This window comes from Ctenopharyngodon idella, chromosome 10 (assembly GCF_019924925.1).
Source record: "Ctenopharyngodon idella isolate HZGC_01 chromosome 10, HZGC01, whole genome shotgun sequence".
NCBI classification, from domain to species: Eukaryota; Metazoa; Chordata; class Actinopteri; order Cypriniformes; family Xenocyprididae; genus Ctenopharyngodon; species Ctenopharyngodon idella.
This window is the reverse complement of record NC_067229.1, coordinates 49,793,756-49,811,958: the sequence shown is the minus strand read 5'-3', so window position 1 is coordinate 49,811,958 and position 18,203 is coordinate 49,793,756. Positions and strand designations below refer to the sequence as shown.

General features: G+C 39.8%; 2 protein-coding genes across 2 annotated transcripts; one reads left to right on the top strand and one right to left on the bottom strand.

Annotated features, from left to right (window-relative positions):
* Nucleotides 1-256: 256 nt before the first annotated feature.
* si:ch1073-303d10.1 (protein LBH-like) lies at nt 257-4,771 on the top strand. The gene is made up of 4 exons (XM_051911486.1): nt 257-609; nt 1,665-1,737; nt 2,657-2,853; nt 3,029-4,771. Exons 2-4 carry the CDS (start codon nt 1,669-1,671, stop codon nt 3,141-3,143), a joined length of 381 nt encoding a protein of 126 aa, XP_051767446.1. The 5' UTR covers nt 257-609; nt 1,665-1,668; the 3' UTR covers nt 3,144-4,771.
* Nucleotides 4,772-9,497: 4,726 nt separating this feature from the next.
* Nucleotides 9,498-17,913, bottom strand: dact3a (dishevelled-binding antagonist of beta-catenin 3a). The gene is made up of 4 exons (XM_051911463.1): nt 17,505-17,913; nt 12,765-12,882; nt 12,113-12,199; nt 9,498-11,086 (listed from the first exon to the last, which is right to left on the bottom strand). The coding sequence occupies exons 1-4, from the start codon at nt 17,712-17,714 to the stop codon at nt 9,990-9,992; spliced, it is 1,512 nt and encodes a 503-aa protein (XP_051767423.1). The 5' UTR covers nt 17,715-17,913; the 3' UTR covers nt 9,498-9,989.
* Nucleotides 17,914-18,203: the final 290 nt, after the last annotated feature.

The window sequence follows — 18,203 nt, the reverse complement described above, 5'->3', positions numbered from 1 at the left end:
TATGTCATCACCACTGGCATTAATCATGACATCATCGCTGCATTCATTATGTCATCACCACTGGCATTAATCATGACATCATCACTGCATTCATTATGTCATCATCACTGCATTCATTATGTCATCACCACTGGCATTAATCATGACATCACCGCTGCATTCATTATGTCATCATCACTGCATTCATTATGTCATCACCACTGGCATTAATCATGACATCATCACTGCATTCATTATGTCATCATCACTGCATTCATTATGTCATCACCACTGGCATTGATCATGACATCATCACCACTGCATTCATTACAGTCATTACTCAAGCGGCGTGTCCTGCATGTGTCGGTGTGTGTGAGTGTGTGTTCAGCGTGTCAGGCCTTGTGCAGGAAGTGAGGTGTAACATGAACCTTTAATCTCCAGAGACGCTAATCCTGTTCTCTACCTGCTAATTCTCATCAGAGGGACAGAACACACACACACACACACACACAGGTGAGAGGCAGACAGGAGGACGTGTCCGTTTACTGAACGCTGAACAAACGCTGTGGAAACTGAACACAGAAGAAGAGGACAGACTGAGCGACTCGACCTGAACTCAAAACCTCACAGGTGAAACTCTTTTACATACACACTCAAAAAAACTTAGAAGTACATAGTACATATGATATTTATTCATTATCATGGCATATATCAAAAAGTACCTTGGATGTTACCATCACCACAGTTAAACAATGACTTTACTCTGTGAGTGGACAGAGAGTGTGTGTGATATACGAGACATGAAACAGCACAAACACTAGAGCACAGAATAACATCACTGATCAATCACAATCCAGAATTTCTGAGCAACATGTGATCGACTGTGATGTTTGTACTGGTTCTGCTGACAGTGTTCAGACTCCAGTAACTCAGCGATCGTCCTGCTGTGTCATTCAGACTCTCAGTGACGCATGAAAACCTGTTCCCTCATTAAGATCTTACAGGGATTAAAGCTCCTTCTCTAACGGACTTAATGCAAACACACACAGCATACGTGTGAAGTAGTGAAGGTTGTCATTCGACAGTTTGTGCAGGTTTTAAAGCATCTTCCCAACTAACAAAAATATGTTCTAAAAATGTTTTGCGTTTTGTTCTTTGAATGTTCTAAATGTTCTAAAAACATTTATTTTCTTGGTTATGTGAATGTTAAGGGAGCATTTCATTTTATCATTCTTCAAACATTATGGGAATGTTACTTTTGAACGTTCTCTGAATGATCTGAAACAAGTAGTAATATTTAAAAAACGTCCAACTAAAGATAACGTTTTTGTGCTAACGTTTTGAGAAGATTATGAAAGACCAGATAACGTTCTATTAACATTACTTTGAGAGAACCTTGCCAGAACATTCCCTGTTGGCTGGGTTTATATACTGCAGAAGTGACACGTACGCTCAGGCGGCATACTGTATATACCACAAAAGTTCATTTATACAGCGTGTTTAATGCAGCACAGAAGTGTGTATTTACACTGGAATCAATGAATCATGCTTGAATGTCATATTTTTGCAGCTTTACATGCATCAGCTCAGCTGTGTAAATACACCTTTAGTGGTGTGTCTTTGTTCTTGGATGAGTAGAGAGTAACTGTATGACTCTGTGCATGTGTGTGTGTGTGTGTGTGTAGTGTAATGTCCAAAGGTCCACAGGACTCCAGCATGGAGCAGCTTCAGAGGAGAGGAGAACACACGTCATATCAGGTACTCATCACACATATTAAAGACGGATATTTTTAAGACCAATTATTATTATTTTTTTTACAATCTATTTCTGCTTTTTGCGTTATGAAAATAATATTCCACACAGGCAAGCTTTATTGTTTTTAGGTCAATTGCTCTATTTCACCATCATATGTATGAGCAAATTTGCAAACTTTTGGAACTTCACTACAGTAAAAATCTACACTTCTCTAAGTTGAAACATAAAGGAATTATTTACCACGTATTTGGGACTGATTGCTGTCATTTTGTGTCAGGTATTTTTATGCTTATAAAATATACATTTAGATATTTATTCCAGTTTTTTTTTTTTTTTTTCAGCATACAGGCCTACAAAATGAGTCACCAAGATTTGATCCACTCAGAAAAGCTTATAATCCATATAATGTTTAAAGTGCCCCTATTATGCTATTTTAAATGTTTCTAATGTTGTTTAGAGTCTCCTACAACAGGTTCACATTCATCCAAGATCAAAAACACTTTAATTTTCTCATAATATCCACTGCAGCATCAGCTCTTTTCTCTCAGTGTCTGAAACGCTTTGATCAACGATTCGGTCTCTCTAAACCCCGCCTTTCTGAGAGCTGCTGTGCTCTGATTGGTCAGATGGCCCAGTCTGCAGCGATTGGTTGGAAACCAAACACTCATTAGCATATCTAAAGTTCAGCTCTTCCTCTATTACTGACGACTCGTTTCAGCAGTTCAGATTTGCTTCTTTCTTTTAGGAGACAATAACTTTATTACAGACTACATGAAATTTAATATTTGAAAAAGCAGAATAGGAGCACTTTTGAGCATGTTTGACAAGCGGTGTTGTTTTCTGCTGAACACATGATGGTGTAATTCTTCAGAGAGCCACAAGAGGACGCCATTGATCAGTACTTTTAACCCATACCTGCAGATTTTCCCCGAGCTGTCGGAGCAGATGAAGGGCGCGGCGCGGCTGAAGGAGCGTCTGCCGTCGATCGTGGTGGAGCCGTCGGAGGAGAGCGGAGAACAGAACTCCGTCGTCGATGAGGAGGAGGAGGAGGAAGATCCTTTCCAGGACCGCTGTGACCCCGCCGGCAGCGGTCAGGAGGAACAGGCTGATGTGGACAGGTCAGTACCGGCGTTACACCGAATTGCGTTACCTGTCGTTGAACACCAGCCAGTGTCGTTCATATCCATCTACATCATTTACCATAGTAATGAGCTACAGGAATAAAATTTATTAACTTTGATTGTCCATACATTTTTGAATAAGGTAAACCTCCTTCTTCTTCGTCTGTTCCAGAGTTCCTCGTTTTAAACGTTCATCGATACCTTGTATTCAGATCGACTACAGCAGACTGACTCCGCCCCCTTCGCCCACATCATCACGCGCAGCTCCGCCCTGTTTGCGCAGCTGAGAGACGAACAGCAGATCAGAGGATGAGAAACATCAGCACAACTGAAGCATAAAAACGTGATTTAAACCTAGCTAAAGGTTTAAATGAAAAGTTTTAGGATTTTGAAAAATTGTGCTGTATTTCTGTGACTAATCAAAGGAAAGTAAATGAGTGATCACATGACTCTTTGTACAGACGGCCAGATTGAAGCTCTTTGGATGAATGTGTTAGTTATATAATATATAATATTTCACTGCAGTTGTGACGCTGATAAAAAATTAGAAAGATGCAAAATAAAAGCATCTTCTTCCATGGCGCTAGCAACGCCAAGGTCATGGGTTCGATTCTCAGGGAAATGTGTAGGACTTTCAATGCAATGTAAATCCATTTGGATACAAGCATCTGCCAAATGCATGAATGTAAATATAAATTTCTCTGCTGGTCTCAGACTAAAAACACTTCTGATAAGAGAGAAATTTAAAGTATTTAAACTGCAAAAACATGATGTTCTTCCTCAGTGTTTCTGTCTTGTTTTCCAGCACAAATACCTGAACATTCTTAAATCAATTTTTTCAAGATTTAAAGTAAAAGACTTGTTTTATGAAAAATGCATCAAAATGAAGTGAGTTTGTGTTTAAAACGAACAAATATCTGCCAATGGGGTCACAAATATAATCTTTATTTTCTTCTAATCAAGTTTATTTTTCTGACGACATTGGCAGATATTTGTTCTTGTTTTAAGCACAAACTCACTTCATTTTGATGCATTTCCAAAAAACAAAATCAAAAACAGACTTAACCCTTTTGTTTTTTTAGATTTTTTTGTTTCATTGGAATGGTACGAAGGTTTTTGCTCTTGCTGTGTGAACACAAAAATCATGGACATGATTCGAAAAGGCTCAATGGTCCTGAAAAAATTTGTCACACTTGTGCTCCTCGCGGTCAAAAATGAGCGCATTGGAAACGAATATGAAATTAATTTCATCTAGTGGAAGCGTTTGGTACTGCGCCCAAACAAAATCTGACTGAAAGCTCATTTTTTGAGATATAAACCTCAAATTTGGTGCACAACTTGTTTAGATTTATGACTTTGATTTCCCCCCAGTTTTAGAGTAAAACATGTTTTGGAAAATATATATTTCATATAAAAATTACAAATAGTATTTTTATGCATAATATTAAACTTAAACTTTCACTTTTTTCACTTCAGCAATAATCTGCCAAGTGTCTTCTTTAAAAGGAGACCAAACTTCAGTCTGTGATCCAAAACATTCAAGATTTACCACAGTTTAAGTTGGAAATGTCATTTTCAGCTCTATGCTCAAAAAGTAAATAAATAGATTATAACTACTGCATAAATGTAATTTAGTGCCATAAAATCTCCTAAAAACGCACAATATTAAATAAAAAGAAGAAAACAAGACAGAGGAAGAACATCATGTTTTTCAGTGCACGAGTGAGGATGAATAAAGTGTATTATAAGTGCAGATGACTGTTAGAATCACAGTCTGCCTTGATGTTTAAGCCGAAGGTTTGAGTTGTTGTTGATCTCCATCTAGTATTTTTTCAGTTTGTTTTTAATTTTGCAGAGTACTTTCTGAATGATGCAGACTCACATGATTTTGCTCAATAAAAGCCATTTTAATGTCTGACACTGGATTTGTGTAACTTTGTGGATTTCTGGATTTGTGTTTCTGGCCATAACAATAAAACACCAGGTTTGATTACTAGGAAATGCATGAACTTGTGTGTAAGGCAGTGTGTGTTCCTCGCATGAGCGCAGGGGGCAGTACAACACAAGCACAGCAAGAATCTTCATCATGTTAAATAAGAGCCTGATCAGATATTCAGATGGTAGATTGTGTTAACCGTCAGAAGCCAAGCATGCACAATAAAAACTAAAGCGTTTCGAAATGAAGCCAATAACGAAACACTGCGAGCAGGACGGAGAGATCAGCAGATTTTATCCTCCATCATCAGTTGTGTTGTAGACTAAACATCTCATGACTGCAGGCCGTGTTTCCATCGCTCACATTCCAGAGATCTGCACCAGACTTTAACCATTCACAACCAAACCACCCATAACTCCATCTGACTGTCCTCTGTTGTGTTTTTTATATTTAGATTTTAATTTATGACAACATAACTTCTCTGGGAACAACAATTATCTTGTTTAGAAATGTCAATATGTTTTGTTTAAATTAGTTATATATTATATATATTTATGTGATTTAATTATTCATCAGAGAGGAATAATTTGGTGATTTTAAAATGTAATCTCTGTTTGCTTGTGTTGTGGAAGAGAATGTATTTCTGATACTGGCAGGCTGATGCTAAAGTCAAACTGTCAATCATCGACCAGGCCCCTCCCCTTTTAGCAGTGAGGGCGGAGTTACAGAGTGAGTGACTCCATCTGTCTCTGTTCACACTGGAACACCAGCACACTAGACAGTGAACACTGTGCACTACCTAGTGCCTACTATACAGTTAAATTATACATTTAAATTGTTGTATCATATGTCACCGCCTACAGTGTAAAACTGGCAACCTGAAATTTTTACCTTCAAGATCAATTTCTACCTAATTTAAGCCTCAAATAAGGTTTATCTGGTTCATCTGAAGGTTTATCTGAACGTTATCTGGTCTCCAAAATGTTATTTATACATCGTTCGTGGAACATTTTTTTACGCTTTAGTTGTTTTTTAAATGTTGCAACTTGTTTCAGAACGTTCAGAGAACATTCCAAAGTAACGTTCCCATAATGTTTGAAGAATGATACAATGGAATGTTCCCTTAACGTTCACATAACCAAGAAAAAACGTTTTAAAAACTGGACATTTTGAACATCCAGAGAAATAACATTTTTATAACTTAATGGGAATACTAGGAAACATTATTTAAACAAGTTTTTGTGATCTGGGACTACAGCACACACATATAGAGTATGGAAGCATGTGATTCTGTCTCTCTTTTCCTCTGGCTGAGATCCCAGATCCTGGTATGTGCCCGTCTAACTGGAGCAGGAACAGTGTGTGTTTGTACACTATCAGACGGAGAGGTGACTGTTGTTCTGGAGGTCTGGAGAATCTCATCAGCGCTGTGAGCAGAAATAGGTCAGACGTGCCGCTGGAGAACTCTCCGTTTGTTTCATCTGTGAGATCACGTCTCCTCTAATGGAGTCCAGATGTGCTGCGGGAGCGGCTAATACGCCTCTTTCTCCTCTAATTCCTTCGTCTTCCTCTCCTGCTCACTCTTGCTCTCACAGGAAATGCTCCAGGTTCTTGGCCCTGAAGGGAACGTGCCTCTGTAACCACCTCCAGATGGAGCACACACACACACACACACACACACACACACACACACACAGAGTTTAGTGTGCACTGCACGGCTGCGTCCAAACTCACTGCTCTCCATCCGTTCCTCTTCATCTCTCCTGCTGAAACCACCGACATGATCCTGCACCAATTCACAATACTGGATTTGGCTGGTTTGTGCTGGTTAGTGGCTGTACAGATGGTTTACCAGAATGTTCAAAAGAACCAAGGATGATTTACTGGTTAAAAATCAAAAAATGATTTCTTGTTTTCCAGCACAAATATCTAAACATTAAATCAAGATACATTTACTGGAGAAGCAAAATGACTGAAGATATTGAGTCTTATTTAATGAAAAAAATTATCAAAATGAAGTGAGTTTGTGCTTAAAACAAGAACAAATATCTGATAATGGAGTCAGAAAAATAATCTTGTTTTCCCTTTGAATTAAGTTGATTTTTCTGACCCCACGGGCAGATGTTTGTTTTAAGCATAAACTCACTTAAAGTTGCAGTAAACAATTTCTGAGAAACCCAGCTGAAAGTGGATCGGACCGAGGGCCACAACACATGTAGCCAATCAGCAGTAAGAGGCGTGTCCACTCGTGAGGGGGGAGGTGCCTGTGTTACATAGCATGTTTGTGAATTTGGGGGCGGAGCTATCAAGATAGAAGTGTGATCCTTTTGGGTAGGAGCGTGTTTGTTTTGGTGATTTTAAATATCAACAGCGTTTCTCAGAAATTGCTTTCCTGCACCTTTAAAGACATAATATCTGAAGTCATGATGTTTCTCCAGTAAATGTATCTTGATTAATGAAAAAACAATCTGTTTACAAAAACTAATCCCAACTAACAAGAATATGTTCTAGGAACGTTTTGCTAACTTCTGGAGCCCCACACACGACACGCAGGAAAAAAATAAGCTAAATCGTGCGCACAATTTATTCATTTGTTCCCTCGATTTGCAAAATCATGCGCACGATTTAGCAAATCGAGGGAACGAAATAGTAAATCGTGCGCACGCTTTAGCAAATCGAGGGAACGAAATAGTAAAACGTGCGCACGCTTTAGCAAATCGAGGGAACGAAATAGTAAAACGTGCGCACGCTTTAGCAAATCGAGGGAACGAAATAGTAAATCGTGCGCACGCTTTAGCAAATCGAGGGAACGAAATAGTAAAACGTGCGCACGCTTTAGCAAATCGAGGGAACGAAATAGTAAAACGTGCGCACGCTTTAGCAAATCGAGGGAACGAAATAGTAAAACGTGCGCACGCTTTAGCAAATCGAGGGAACGAAATAGTAAATCGTGCGCACGCTTTAGCAAATCGAGGGAACGAAATAGTAAATCGTGCGCACGCTTTAGCAAATCGAGGGAACGAAATAGTAAAACGTGCGCACGCTTTAGCAAATCGAGGGAACGAAATAGTAAATCGTGCGCACGATTTAGCAAATCGAGGGAACGAAATAGTAAATCGTGCGCACGCTTTAGCAAATCGAGGGAACGAAATAGTAAAACGTGCGCACGCTTTAGCAAATCGAGGGAACGAAATAGTAAATCGTGCGCACGCTTTAGCAAATCGAGGGAACGAAATAGTAAATCGTGCGCACGCTTTAGCAAATCGAGGGAACGAAATAGTAAATCGTGCGCACGCTTTAGCAAATCGAGGGAACGAAATAGTAAATCGTGCGCACGATTTAGCAAATCGAGGGAACGAAATAGTAAATCGTGCGCACGCTTTAGCAAATCGAGGGAACGAAATAGTAAAACGTGCGCACGCTTTAGCAAATCGAGGGAACGAAATAGTAAATCATGCACACGCTTTAGCAAATCGAGGGAACGAAATAGTAAATCATGCGCACGCTTTAGCAAATCGAGGGAACGAAATAGTAAATCGTGCGCACGCTTTAGCAAATCGAGGGAACGAAATAGTAAATCATGCGCACGCTTTAGCTAACCCTAACCCTAACATTTCTGAATGTTCTCTAAACGTCCTGTTTTTTAAATGTTTTAAAAACATTTTTTCTTGGTTATGTGAACGTTAAGAAAACATTCCATTCTTCAAACATTATGGGAACGTTACTTTTGAATGTTGTCTGAACGTTCCGTAACATTTAAAAAAACTTTAGATGAACATCCAACTAAACCGTTCCATGAACAATGCATACAGAACGCTTTGAGAACATTATTAAAGACCAGATAACGTTCTATTAACGTTACTGGAAGAACGTTTGTTCATAACTTTGAGATTACGTTCCCTGTTTGCTGGGATAGAGTATCAGTGATACTAAAATAACACTGCTGAGAGAGAACGAAGTCATCTGTAGAGACTCAAACTATGTAAACTCCCAGAATTCATCCAGCAGGCCGTCCGTCCCGCACACGGATCTGTCAATGGCCCACTGTTTCAGTCACATTAATGGAATGGAGCGAGAAGATGGTTCTGCTCCAGCTGGAGCTCATTATTGTGCGTCTCCTCTGAGATGAAGAAGTGTTTATGTGAACGTACCGCAGCTTCACTGTTCAAGAAACGCACAAGGCAGAAATGCCGCTGAACTCTGACACAGCAAACACTGATGCTTTCACAATCTCTCCAAATAAACATTCCTGCCGTTTCACAAGCACTTTCCCTTCGCAGAGGATTGAACAGGAGATCAAATCATACATCAGCAAAACTCAGGAATCTCTACAGTTACCGCACAACAGTCATTTGGATCTTTAAAGTTGGCATGAAATGAAAATTCACCATATTTAATTTTTAAATGCCTATTATAGATCTTTGTGAAGAATTAATCTGTGCATGTTTTATTTTTTTTGACCTCGTAATGTTAAATTCAAACTAGATCTTCCAGTGATTATAGGATTCTCCAATCATTTAGTGCGCTTAAACTCCGCCCCTGCCAGCTCACGCTCATCTGCATAAACTGTTGAGAGCCACGCCCACATCGCAACAGTCAATCAACAATCAATGCATAGAATACATTGATTCTTTATCAATAATCCATAACACTCGAATGTACGTCAGAATATGGAGGCTACTTCCGTTTCATCGCGACATTAGCATATCATTACGAAGAGGTTTTTATTTACAGGTTTAAATACAGGGAACATTTACAGACATTTACATGTGTGACATCATCATTGTCGTGATTCATCTCGGTTTATCTGTGATATGTTAAAGTGTTGGTCAATGCAGACGGACGTCAGATGTTTGGCTGCTGTTTTTTCAGCATCTTACGCCATGAGTGTCGTAAAGGTGTGTTGAGTTGCACTCAGTCTATCGTCCTCTATTTCTGCCCAAACAAACGGTAAAGTGTCTCCATCCTAGAATGAACATCACTGCGTACTGGGGATCAGGGTTGAGCAAAACGAAACTGAACTGAATTAGCCAAAACACACAAGATATTCAACAGGAATAAGTGTGTGTGTGTGTGTGAGTGCGTGAGTGAGTGAGTGCGTGTGTGTGTGCTTGTCGCTCATATGGTGGTCATGACTTGTGCATGTGTGTGTCTTTGTGAGTGTGGCTCATGTGGTAATGACGTGCGTGTGTGTGTCTCATACGGTGGTCATGACTTTGAGTGACCCGGTTCTGAACCTCAGGATCTTCTTCTTGAGCGCATGCGAGGCTTTGATCTTCACAAAGGCTTTGGGCTGCAGGGTGTTTCCGGGTGGAGAAGGCGGAGCCAGCTGCTGCGGCCACACCAATCCGCCGCTCTCGTCAGAGTCACTGGACAGCGAGCTGGAGGCGGGCGATTCGGCCTCGCTCAGGCTGGACTCGGACTCTCCCGGCGGGTCTTCGCGGGTATGGATATGCGGTGCCGGCTGGCTGTAGACACAGGGCGGTGGGCGAGGCTTACGGGAGCGTCTGATTGGTTGTTCGGTCTCAGCTTCGTCCTGACTCAGTTCCAGCGTGGAGCGCCAGCGGCGGTGACCCGATCCGCGGCGTGTTTTGGGCGTAACATTCCTCTCCGCTGTGTTGTATTTGCGCTCGGAAACTCCTCGCAGGTTGTTCTCTGATTGGGCGCGGCAGGCTTTCCGGCCGGGCTTCTTCGGCACGATCTTTTCCTCCGTGAAGCGGCACTTCTTCAGCGCCGCTCTTGGCTTCCTCTCAGGTGAGCGTCCGGCTTTCGGAGCTTTGTACGCTTGAGCGCGACAAGGCTGCGCTGGGATGTATTGCGCGTTCACCAGCTCGTCAGAGGACGGAGAGTGTGCGTGTTGATAGACATGTTGTGGCGATTCGGCCTCGCTGCTGCTAGGAAAATCCAGTGACGTGGAGCGAATCCCGGCGAGCACCGGTCTGGGATAGCGGACGGAGCACTGCTGCTCGTCGTCGGCCCACTGGACGTACGCCGGCTCTTTGCGGCTGATGCTGCTCTGTCTGATTACTCTGGTTTCGGGTCCCAGGCTGGTGCGAGGTTTGTTCGGTCTGGCGGGAGGTGAGCGGCGCTGGATCAGGCCCAGGATGTATGTCTCCACACGCTGCGCCTGTCTGTAGTCCTCCGCAGTGGGTTCGTCATCTGCGTCGTCTCCGGGCTGCCACACCCACGGCTCCTCTTCACCGATGCCCTCCAGCGGAGGATGGGGCGCCGAGAGAGAGCGGGGAACTGGAGCACGAACCGACCCGTTCAGCTCACGACCAACAAATACATCACCTACAAACAGAGACATGGAGCATCGTTATAATATTGAACACAGCAAACAGACAACGAATCAATGAATAAAGATGCTTGAGAGTTTCGATCCACTTGACTGTTCTGCAAACTGTTGATTAAACCACATTTGATAAAATAATTTATATGTCAAGCCAAGTTTATTTTATATAGTACATCTCATACACAAATATATGGAAGCTTTTTTCTGCCACGGAATAAAACAATTTAAAACATTATTGTGACTTTTTTTCTCACAATTGCGAGATAAAAAGTCGCAATTACATTTTTTATTTTTTATTCAGTGGCGGAAACAAGCTTTCTTTACAATAGTTTAAAAAAATGTAGTCACCAAAATCTAAAAGTTGCGTAAGTTTAAAAAGGGGAAAATGCAAAACATTTGGAAAATTGATAATTTATCATTTGATACATTTAAAATAATAATTTATAATTATGTTAGATAACATTTGGAAAATGAAAGAATTTTGTTTGTGTGCGAGTGTGTGTGAGTGAGTGAGTGTGTGTGTGTGTGTGTGTGTGAGTGAGTGTGTAAGAGTGAGAGTGTGTTCTCTAACAGAGCGGGTCTTTCTTCTCCTCAGTGTCAGACGTGTATATTCACACTGAAGCTTAAAGGGTCTCATGACTCTGTGTGATTTCTGCAGTCTCTGCTTTAACCATTTCACTGAACAGTCAATATTACACTTTGGAATGTTTTTAAAAAATTTGATTAAGACTTATTATATTTATTTAAAGTAAGATACAAGACTCAATATCTTCAGTCATTTCTCTTCTCCAGTAAATGTATCTTGATTTAAGAATGTTTAGATATTTGTGCTGGAAAACAAGACAGAAACACTGAGGAAGAACATCATTTTTTGGAGTGTACGGCCACAAGAGTGAACTGGATCTCTATAAGCGTTTGTGTGTGAGTGTGTGTGTGTGTAAGTGTGTGTGTGTGTGTGTGCAGTGCTGGCAGACAGACGTGGGTGTTTGATGGGTGTAAGGAGGATATTTGGGTGGTCCTCTTACCAACAGACTTGGGTCTCTCAGAGAGCCGGACGGGGCGGGCGAAGTCAGACGGGCCGAGAAGACAAGGACCCTCAGTCTGTTCAGAACCTGATAGAAAATACACACACAAATATATATATATATATATATATATATATATATATTTAATGAGTAAAATGTGTATCAGTCGACATTCTCTTGATTTGTGCTAATGTTGAAAGTGCAATAATTTCTCAAAATGAAAACAATCATGTTCACTAATCAAGATTAAGCAAAATAATTGTAATTATTAGTTTAACCATTATTATATCATGACTAAAATGTAACTAAGACCAAAATAATAAAATAAAATAATAAAAAATAGCTGAGAAAATTAACACTATTCTAAGGTGAGCAAGAAAAAAAAAAAGTTGGTATCTGTATCAAGGCAGCGGAATCGGACATAAAAACTGATATTGATCCATATCTTCAACAAAAGCATATGCCGTTATCAACCCCGTCGCTCTGTTAGTCTGTCTTTAATGGTTTAGTGGAGAAAATGAATGGGACTTTAACTTCCAGAACTGACTGTTGAGCTCCATTAGATCACAGAATGACACCAGTGACCAATCACAATCAATCGTTAGTGAGCGAAGTGTGATCATGTAGATGATGTTGTTGTTGCAGGCCGTACCTGAGCTGTGTCGACCGTCTCCAGCGTCAGTAAGAGGCTCGACTGCGCAGCTGTCTGCGTCCACCTTCAGCTCTCCAACCTGATGCTGCAGCAGCTTCATCAGACTCCACGACGCGTCCTGAAACACACACATGATTTCATCAAATCAGAGTTAAATCAGTCCAAAGAATTTAAAATGTAAAATAAATAAGTAACTAAATAAAACAGTTAGTCTTTGATCATGTGACTTTTTTAGGATGAGACTGAGCTCTATAAATACTCCCAATTACTCCATTATCTCAAGGCATTCTGGGTCGTCTGTGTGAGCGTGAGGAGGGGAACTTTGAACTATCCCTGTGCAGGTTTATTAAACTCAGATGAGCGGAGAATGAAGAATGGGTTTCTGGGAACAAGAGGAACGTAATGTCCTGCGTCTAATTCACCGTGACCCTCTAGATCTCCAAAACCAGCTGTTTGGACCAAAACGAGCTGAACTAAGAGCCCTGTGATGTCAGAAAACATGGACAGAATCACGGAATCATAAAAATGTAATTTACTGTAACACTGAATTTTACTCACAGCTCTTCAACACGACATGCCAAAATAAGTTTAACTTGAGGAAATTATGACAGAAATATATTAGTGTACAGAAGAATCAATGTATAATAATACTGTTTATTAATCATTATTTTTAAGGAGTATCAGAATTTTTCGTGTGACTAAATCAACCCACCCTGAACATGATATCTAGTATTTAAAGGCTAGTTTAGTTGGTTGCTAAGAAACATGTGACAGACTCAATGATTAGTGAAAACAACATTAGCAGATCAAATCAGTACAGAAGCGTTTGTGGCCGACAGCTGACACCTGTGTGTGTGTGTGTGTGTTTTGGGGGAAGTGTTTACAGGTCAGATGTCAGCAGTGTGTGTGTGTTTACTAATGGCTCCCCCAAATAAGATCATGCACTAAAGCTGTTAGCTTAACCAGATGAAGTGCACACTCATCGTCATGGAAACTGCAGGCCGCACGAGATTCAATCAATCTGACAAAATAATTTTACCATCAATTATTCATATTGACTGATTTACACAAAAACACAATCATGCTGAAGACTGACAAGAGACACACATACACTCACATACACACACTCTCTCTCTCACTCAGACACTCACTCGCACACACACACACACAGACACACACACACACACTCGCACACACACACACACACACACATCACTGATTAACTCGGAAATCCTTTTGAGTTAATGAGTTTATCAGAAATGGATAGATAGATAGATAGATAGATAGATAGATTGTTAAATGTAAAGGCAACCAAACAGGTGTCACACTTTACCATCTAATGGAGGACCCTTTTTTTGACATCAAAACTTTAAATTTTATGTTTACTTGCTGCATTGAAAAATGTTCAGTTGGCTCAATTAAATTATGTGAACTGAATGTCTTTTAACATTGACTCTTTAGTTGTTGAACCAACTGAAGATTTTCAATGCAACAATCAACATAAAAGTGTATTTTTTATGGCAAGAACTAAGTTTAGTTTTAAATCAAGCAGAAATAGCTCCTCCAGGTAACAACTGCAGGTCAGCACTTTTTACAATGAATAGTGATTTTGTTAAACAAAATGCCTTTGCTCTCCTGTTAGATGGTAAAGTGCGACACCCGTTTGGTTGCTTTGCCATTTCTTACCATCACAAACACGCCGTAAAGATTTTGGAGGTCAGATCTCAAAATTTTACTTGTTTACACTCAATCACACACACACACTCAATCACACACACACACACACACACACACAGGTTTGTTTTGCTATCAAAGTGAGGACATTCCATAGGAGTAATGGCTTTTATACTGTACAAACTGTACATTTTCTCCCCTTACACTACCTCTAACCCTACCCATCACAGGAAACATTCTGCATTTTTACATTTTTAATAAAACATTGTTTAGTATGTTTTTAAAGCTATTTTAAATATGAGGACTCATGAAATGTCCTCATAATTCATGTTTACGTCGTAATACCAGTGTAATACCCATGTCATTATGCAAATTTTTGTCCTCATAAATCATGAAAATGCGTGCACACACACACACATTAAAACACACTCACTCACTCACACACACTCAAACACAGTCACACACACACTCTCATACACACACACACACACACACAACTCAATGAAGTATTATGGAAAACTCAAATAATCACCTGATCTTTGAAAGAGGAATCTCTTGGAACAGTGACATTTACAGCAGAAATCAATAACGAAGTATTAAATCATTAATTAATGATCACAATGTTGTGCTGATGATGTGAACAGTCATTCCAGACAGTAAAGAAGCATTAAGACAATGAGAATCAGTTAATAAACGAACATCTAAAGAAAGTTGAACAGCTGCTTTTATTTTGCATTAGGAATGTCTATGGAGTGAATGAATCAGTGCACTGGAATGATCCAGCCCTACTGAGGCTCCCTGAGCAGTGCACTTACTGCTGAAGAGAGGAGCGGATTGAGACACACCCAGTGAATCACATCTGGGCTTCATCTCTTCAGATGTTGACGACACTATTGAGCTGCTTATAGTTTAAATGAACTTTACACAGTTACTGAACTCAACTGAATCAACACTGATCTGAATAACGACACTACAGCAGTTTATTAGCTGCTTTGAAACAATCTGTACTGTATAAAGCGCTGCAGAAATAAAGGCGATAAAACATGATAAAACACGGATCGCGATTAGAGAAGCAGCTCAGCAGAACTCCACTGCAATTTAACCTTTTCTTCTCATCAATTATTCACACATACGACTCGTTTGAACACTGCAATTATTACTTCACTGGCTGCTTCTGAAGAGAAAGACGATCCCGTTAATTACAGCAGCACTGGCCAATCAGAGCGAGAGACCACCAGCACTACACTAGCACACACACTTGTGTTTATACAACACACACACACAAACACACACACACACACAGATGAAATGAGGGCAGTGTGTGAAGTGTTTCCGGCTGTTGTCTTGTGTCAGATTGCTGTCAGCGCTGATGCCAGGAATAAACACTGACTCTGTGTGTGTGCGTGTGTGTGTGTGTCCTTGTTCAGAACCAGTGAGGTTTCTTCAGATCCAGAACCCTCATCAAACATTCTGGTCACAAACTAAAGTCCACCAACAATACAAAATACGAGAAGCACTTCACAATAAGGTCCAGTTAGTTAAAGGGTTAGTTCACCAAAAAATTAAGATTCTGTCATTAATTACTCTCCCTCATGTCGTTCCACACCTGTAAGACCTTCGTTCATCTTCAGAACACAAATTAAGATATTTTTGATGAAATCCGAGAGTTTTTTTTTTTTTATCATCAATAGATGAAATTACCACATTCAAGGTCCAGAAAAGTAGTAAAAACAAAGTTAAAACAGTCATGTGACTGCAGTGGTTCAACCTTAATGTTATGAAGAGATGAGAATACTTTTTGTGCGCAAAAACAAAACAGAAATTTTTTTCTCTTTCCTGTCAGTCTGTTACGCTGTTGGCGCAGTGCTGCTTTTCCGTGTTTATGTCCGAACGGCGACTCATTATTGGCCGGCTCCTGCGTCAGCATCATACGCGTGTGTCGTGCTGATCATGTGACCAGCAATAATGAGTCGGCGTTCTGACGTAGAACCTGGAAACGCTACAATGAAAATAGCATAACAGAATGACAGAGGAGAGACGAATTTGTGGAATAAAGTGGTTATTTTTGTTTTGTTTTTGCGCACAAACAGTATTCTCGTCTCTTCATAACATTAAGGTTGAACCACTGCAGTCACATGACTGTTTTAACGATGTCTTTAGTACCTTTCTGGACCTTGAAGGTGGTAATTTCATCTATTGATGATAAAAAAAACCTCTCGGATTTCATCAAAAATATCTTAATTTGTGTTCTGAAGATGAACGAAGGCCTTACGGGTGTGGAACGACATGAGGGAGAGTAATTAATGACAGAATCTTCATTTTTGGGTGAACTAACCCTTTAAAGTCATTAACTAACATTGGTTAACAGTATCTCAGCTTAGGCCCATTAAAAAATATTAACAGATACGGATTAGTAAATGTTAAAAATAACAGTAACTAAGATTAATAATTGCTTCAGAAGTATTTTAACTAATGTTAACCTTATTGTAAAGTGGATTGTAGATTTACTAAGATTTGTAGATTTAACAAAACACTTAATGTAATAAACCTTTGTATATCAATAAATCCCACCCATGTTAATCTTCTGTGGACTAATAAACCACTGATGACAAATGAACATGTTTCTCTGAGGAAAATTAACGTTATTCTTATATTTTGCTCATGATATACTACAAACTTTACCAAATTAACATGTTTCTCCGATTAATATTAAAGTTCTACAAACTTTAGTCTGAAGGACAAAAACAACAATTTCGACATACTATTATTAAGTTGGAAATATAACAGACTATAGGAGTATGTTTAAAAAATAAATAAATACTATTTCTGTCTGTCTACTTCGAATTTTTATTGAAATATACTAGCAAATTTCTGAGTGAAACTGTTTCTACATCATTTCCTTTTTCTTCAGTGTAGAAAATACCACAAAACTATTAAACACTCTGAGAATGAGCTTTTCTTTATGGGTGATTATTATGTGAAGATTCGTTCCCTCGCGCATTTAATTAATTAAACTCAGTTACCAAACAGTTTTTACATGTATATAATCGATCAAGGGAGCCTTACCGGCGGCGGGAACCTCGGGTTCGAGTCGTCGTGCGGCCGCGCCGGACTCTCCGGTTCCGGTTCGGGAGTGTGAAGCGCGAGCGCGCTGATGATCAACGCCTCGTGCCGCCGCTTGAGCAGCTCGAGCTCGCAGATTCCCGCCAGACTGAGCTCGAGCCGCTGCTTCTGTCTGCTGCGCTCCGCCGCCGCCAGCGAGAACAAACGGAACATTATTAACGACTCCTTCACCGCAAACACATCTAAAGAGGAGGAAAACCGCACACTTAACGTTAAACTACACCGACAGCCGTTTTTAATGAAGTAAATGTGGTATCCATGATAAAATCCTGTCAGTTTGAGAGAGTTAACGGTCCCCTTCCTCGCGAGCTGCGGCTGGATTACACTTTCACAGCTGTCAAGAGCTCATTAGCATATTCTGCCCGTCCGCTTTTTATTGGCTACAGATTTTCTCCGCAAATTAATATTTTTAATATCCCCGCCCCCTTTCAAAGGACCTCCAAAAATAAATTAACAAACATATATATACATATGTAATAAACAATAAATAAATATATATATATATATATATATATATATATATATATAAACTTATAAATAAATAAATGTGGGAATAAATGTATGCATAAAAATAAAAATACATAAAAAAATAAATAAATGAAAGACCAAATAAAAGTTTAAAAAAATTACGAACACAGAAAA

Coding starts and splice junctions, on each gene's coding strand:
- si:ch1073-303d10.1 (XM_051911486.1), top strand. CDS start 1,669: ATGTCCAAAGGTCCACAGGACTCCAGCATGGAGCAGCTTCAGAGGAGA. Junction 1,738..2,656: donor GAGAACACACGTCATATCAG/GTACTCATCACA, acceptor CCATACCTGCAG/ATTTTCCCCGAGCTGTCGGA. Junction 2,854..3,028: donor GAACAGGCTGATGTGGACAG/GTCAGTACCGGC, acceptor CGTCTGTTCCAG/AGTTCCTCGTTTTAAACGTT.
- dact3a (XM_051911463.1), bottom strand. CDS start 17,714: ATGTTCCGTTTGTTCTCGCTGGCGGCGGCGGAGCGCAGCAGACAGAAG. Junction 12,883..17,504: donor ACCCGAGGTTCCCGCCGCCG/GTAAGGCTCCCT, acceptor TGTGTGTTTCAG/GACGCGTCGTGGAGTCTGAT. Junction 11,087..12,112: donor TGAGAGACCCAAGTCTGTTG/GTAAGAGGACCA, acceptor CTCTGTTTGTAG/GTGATGTATTTGTTGGTCGT.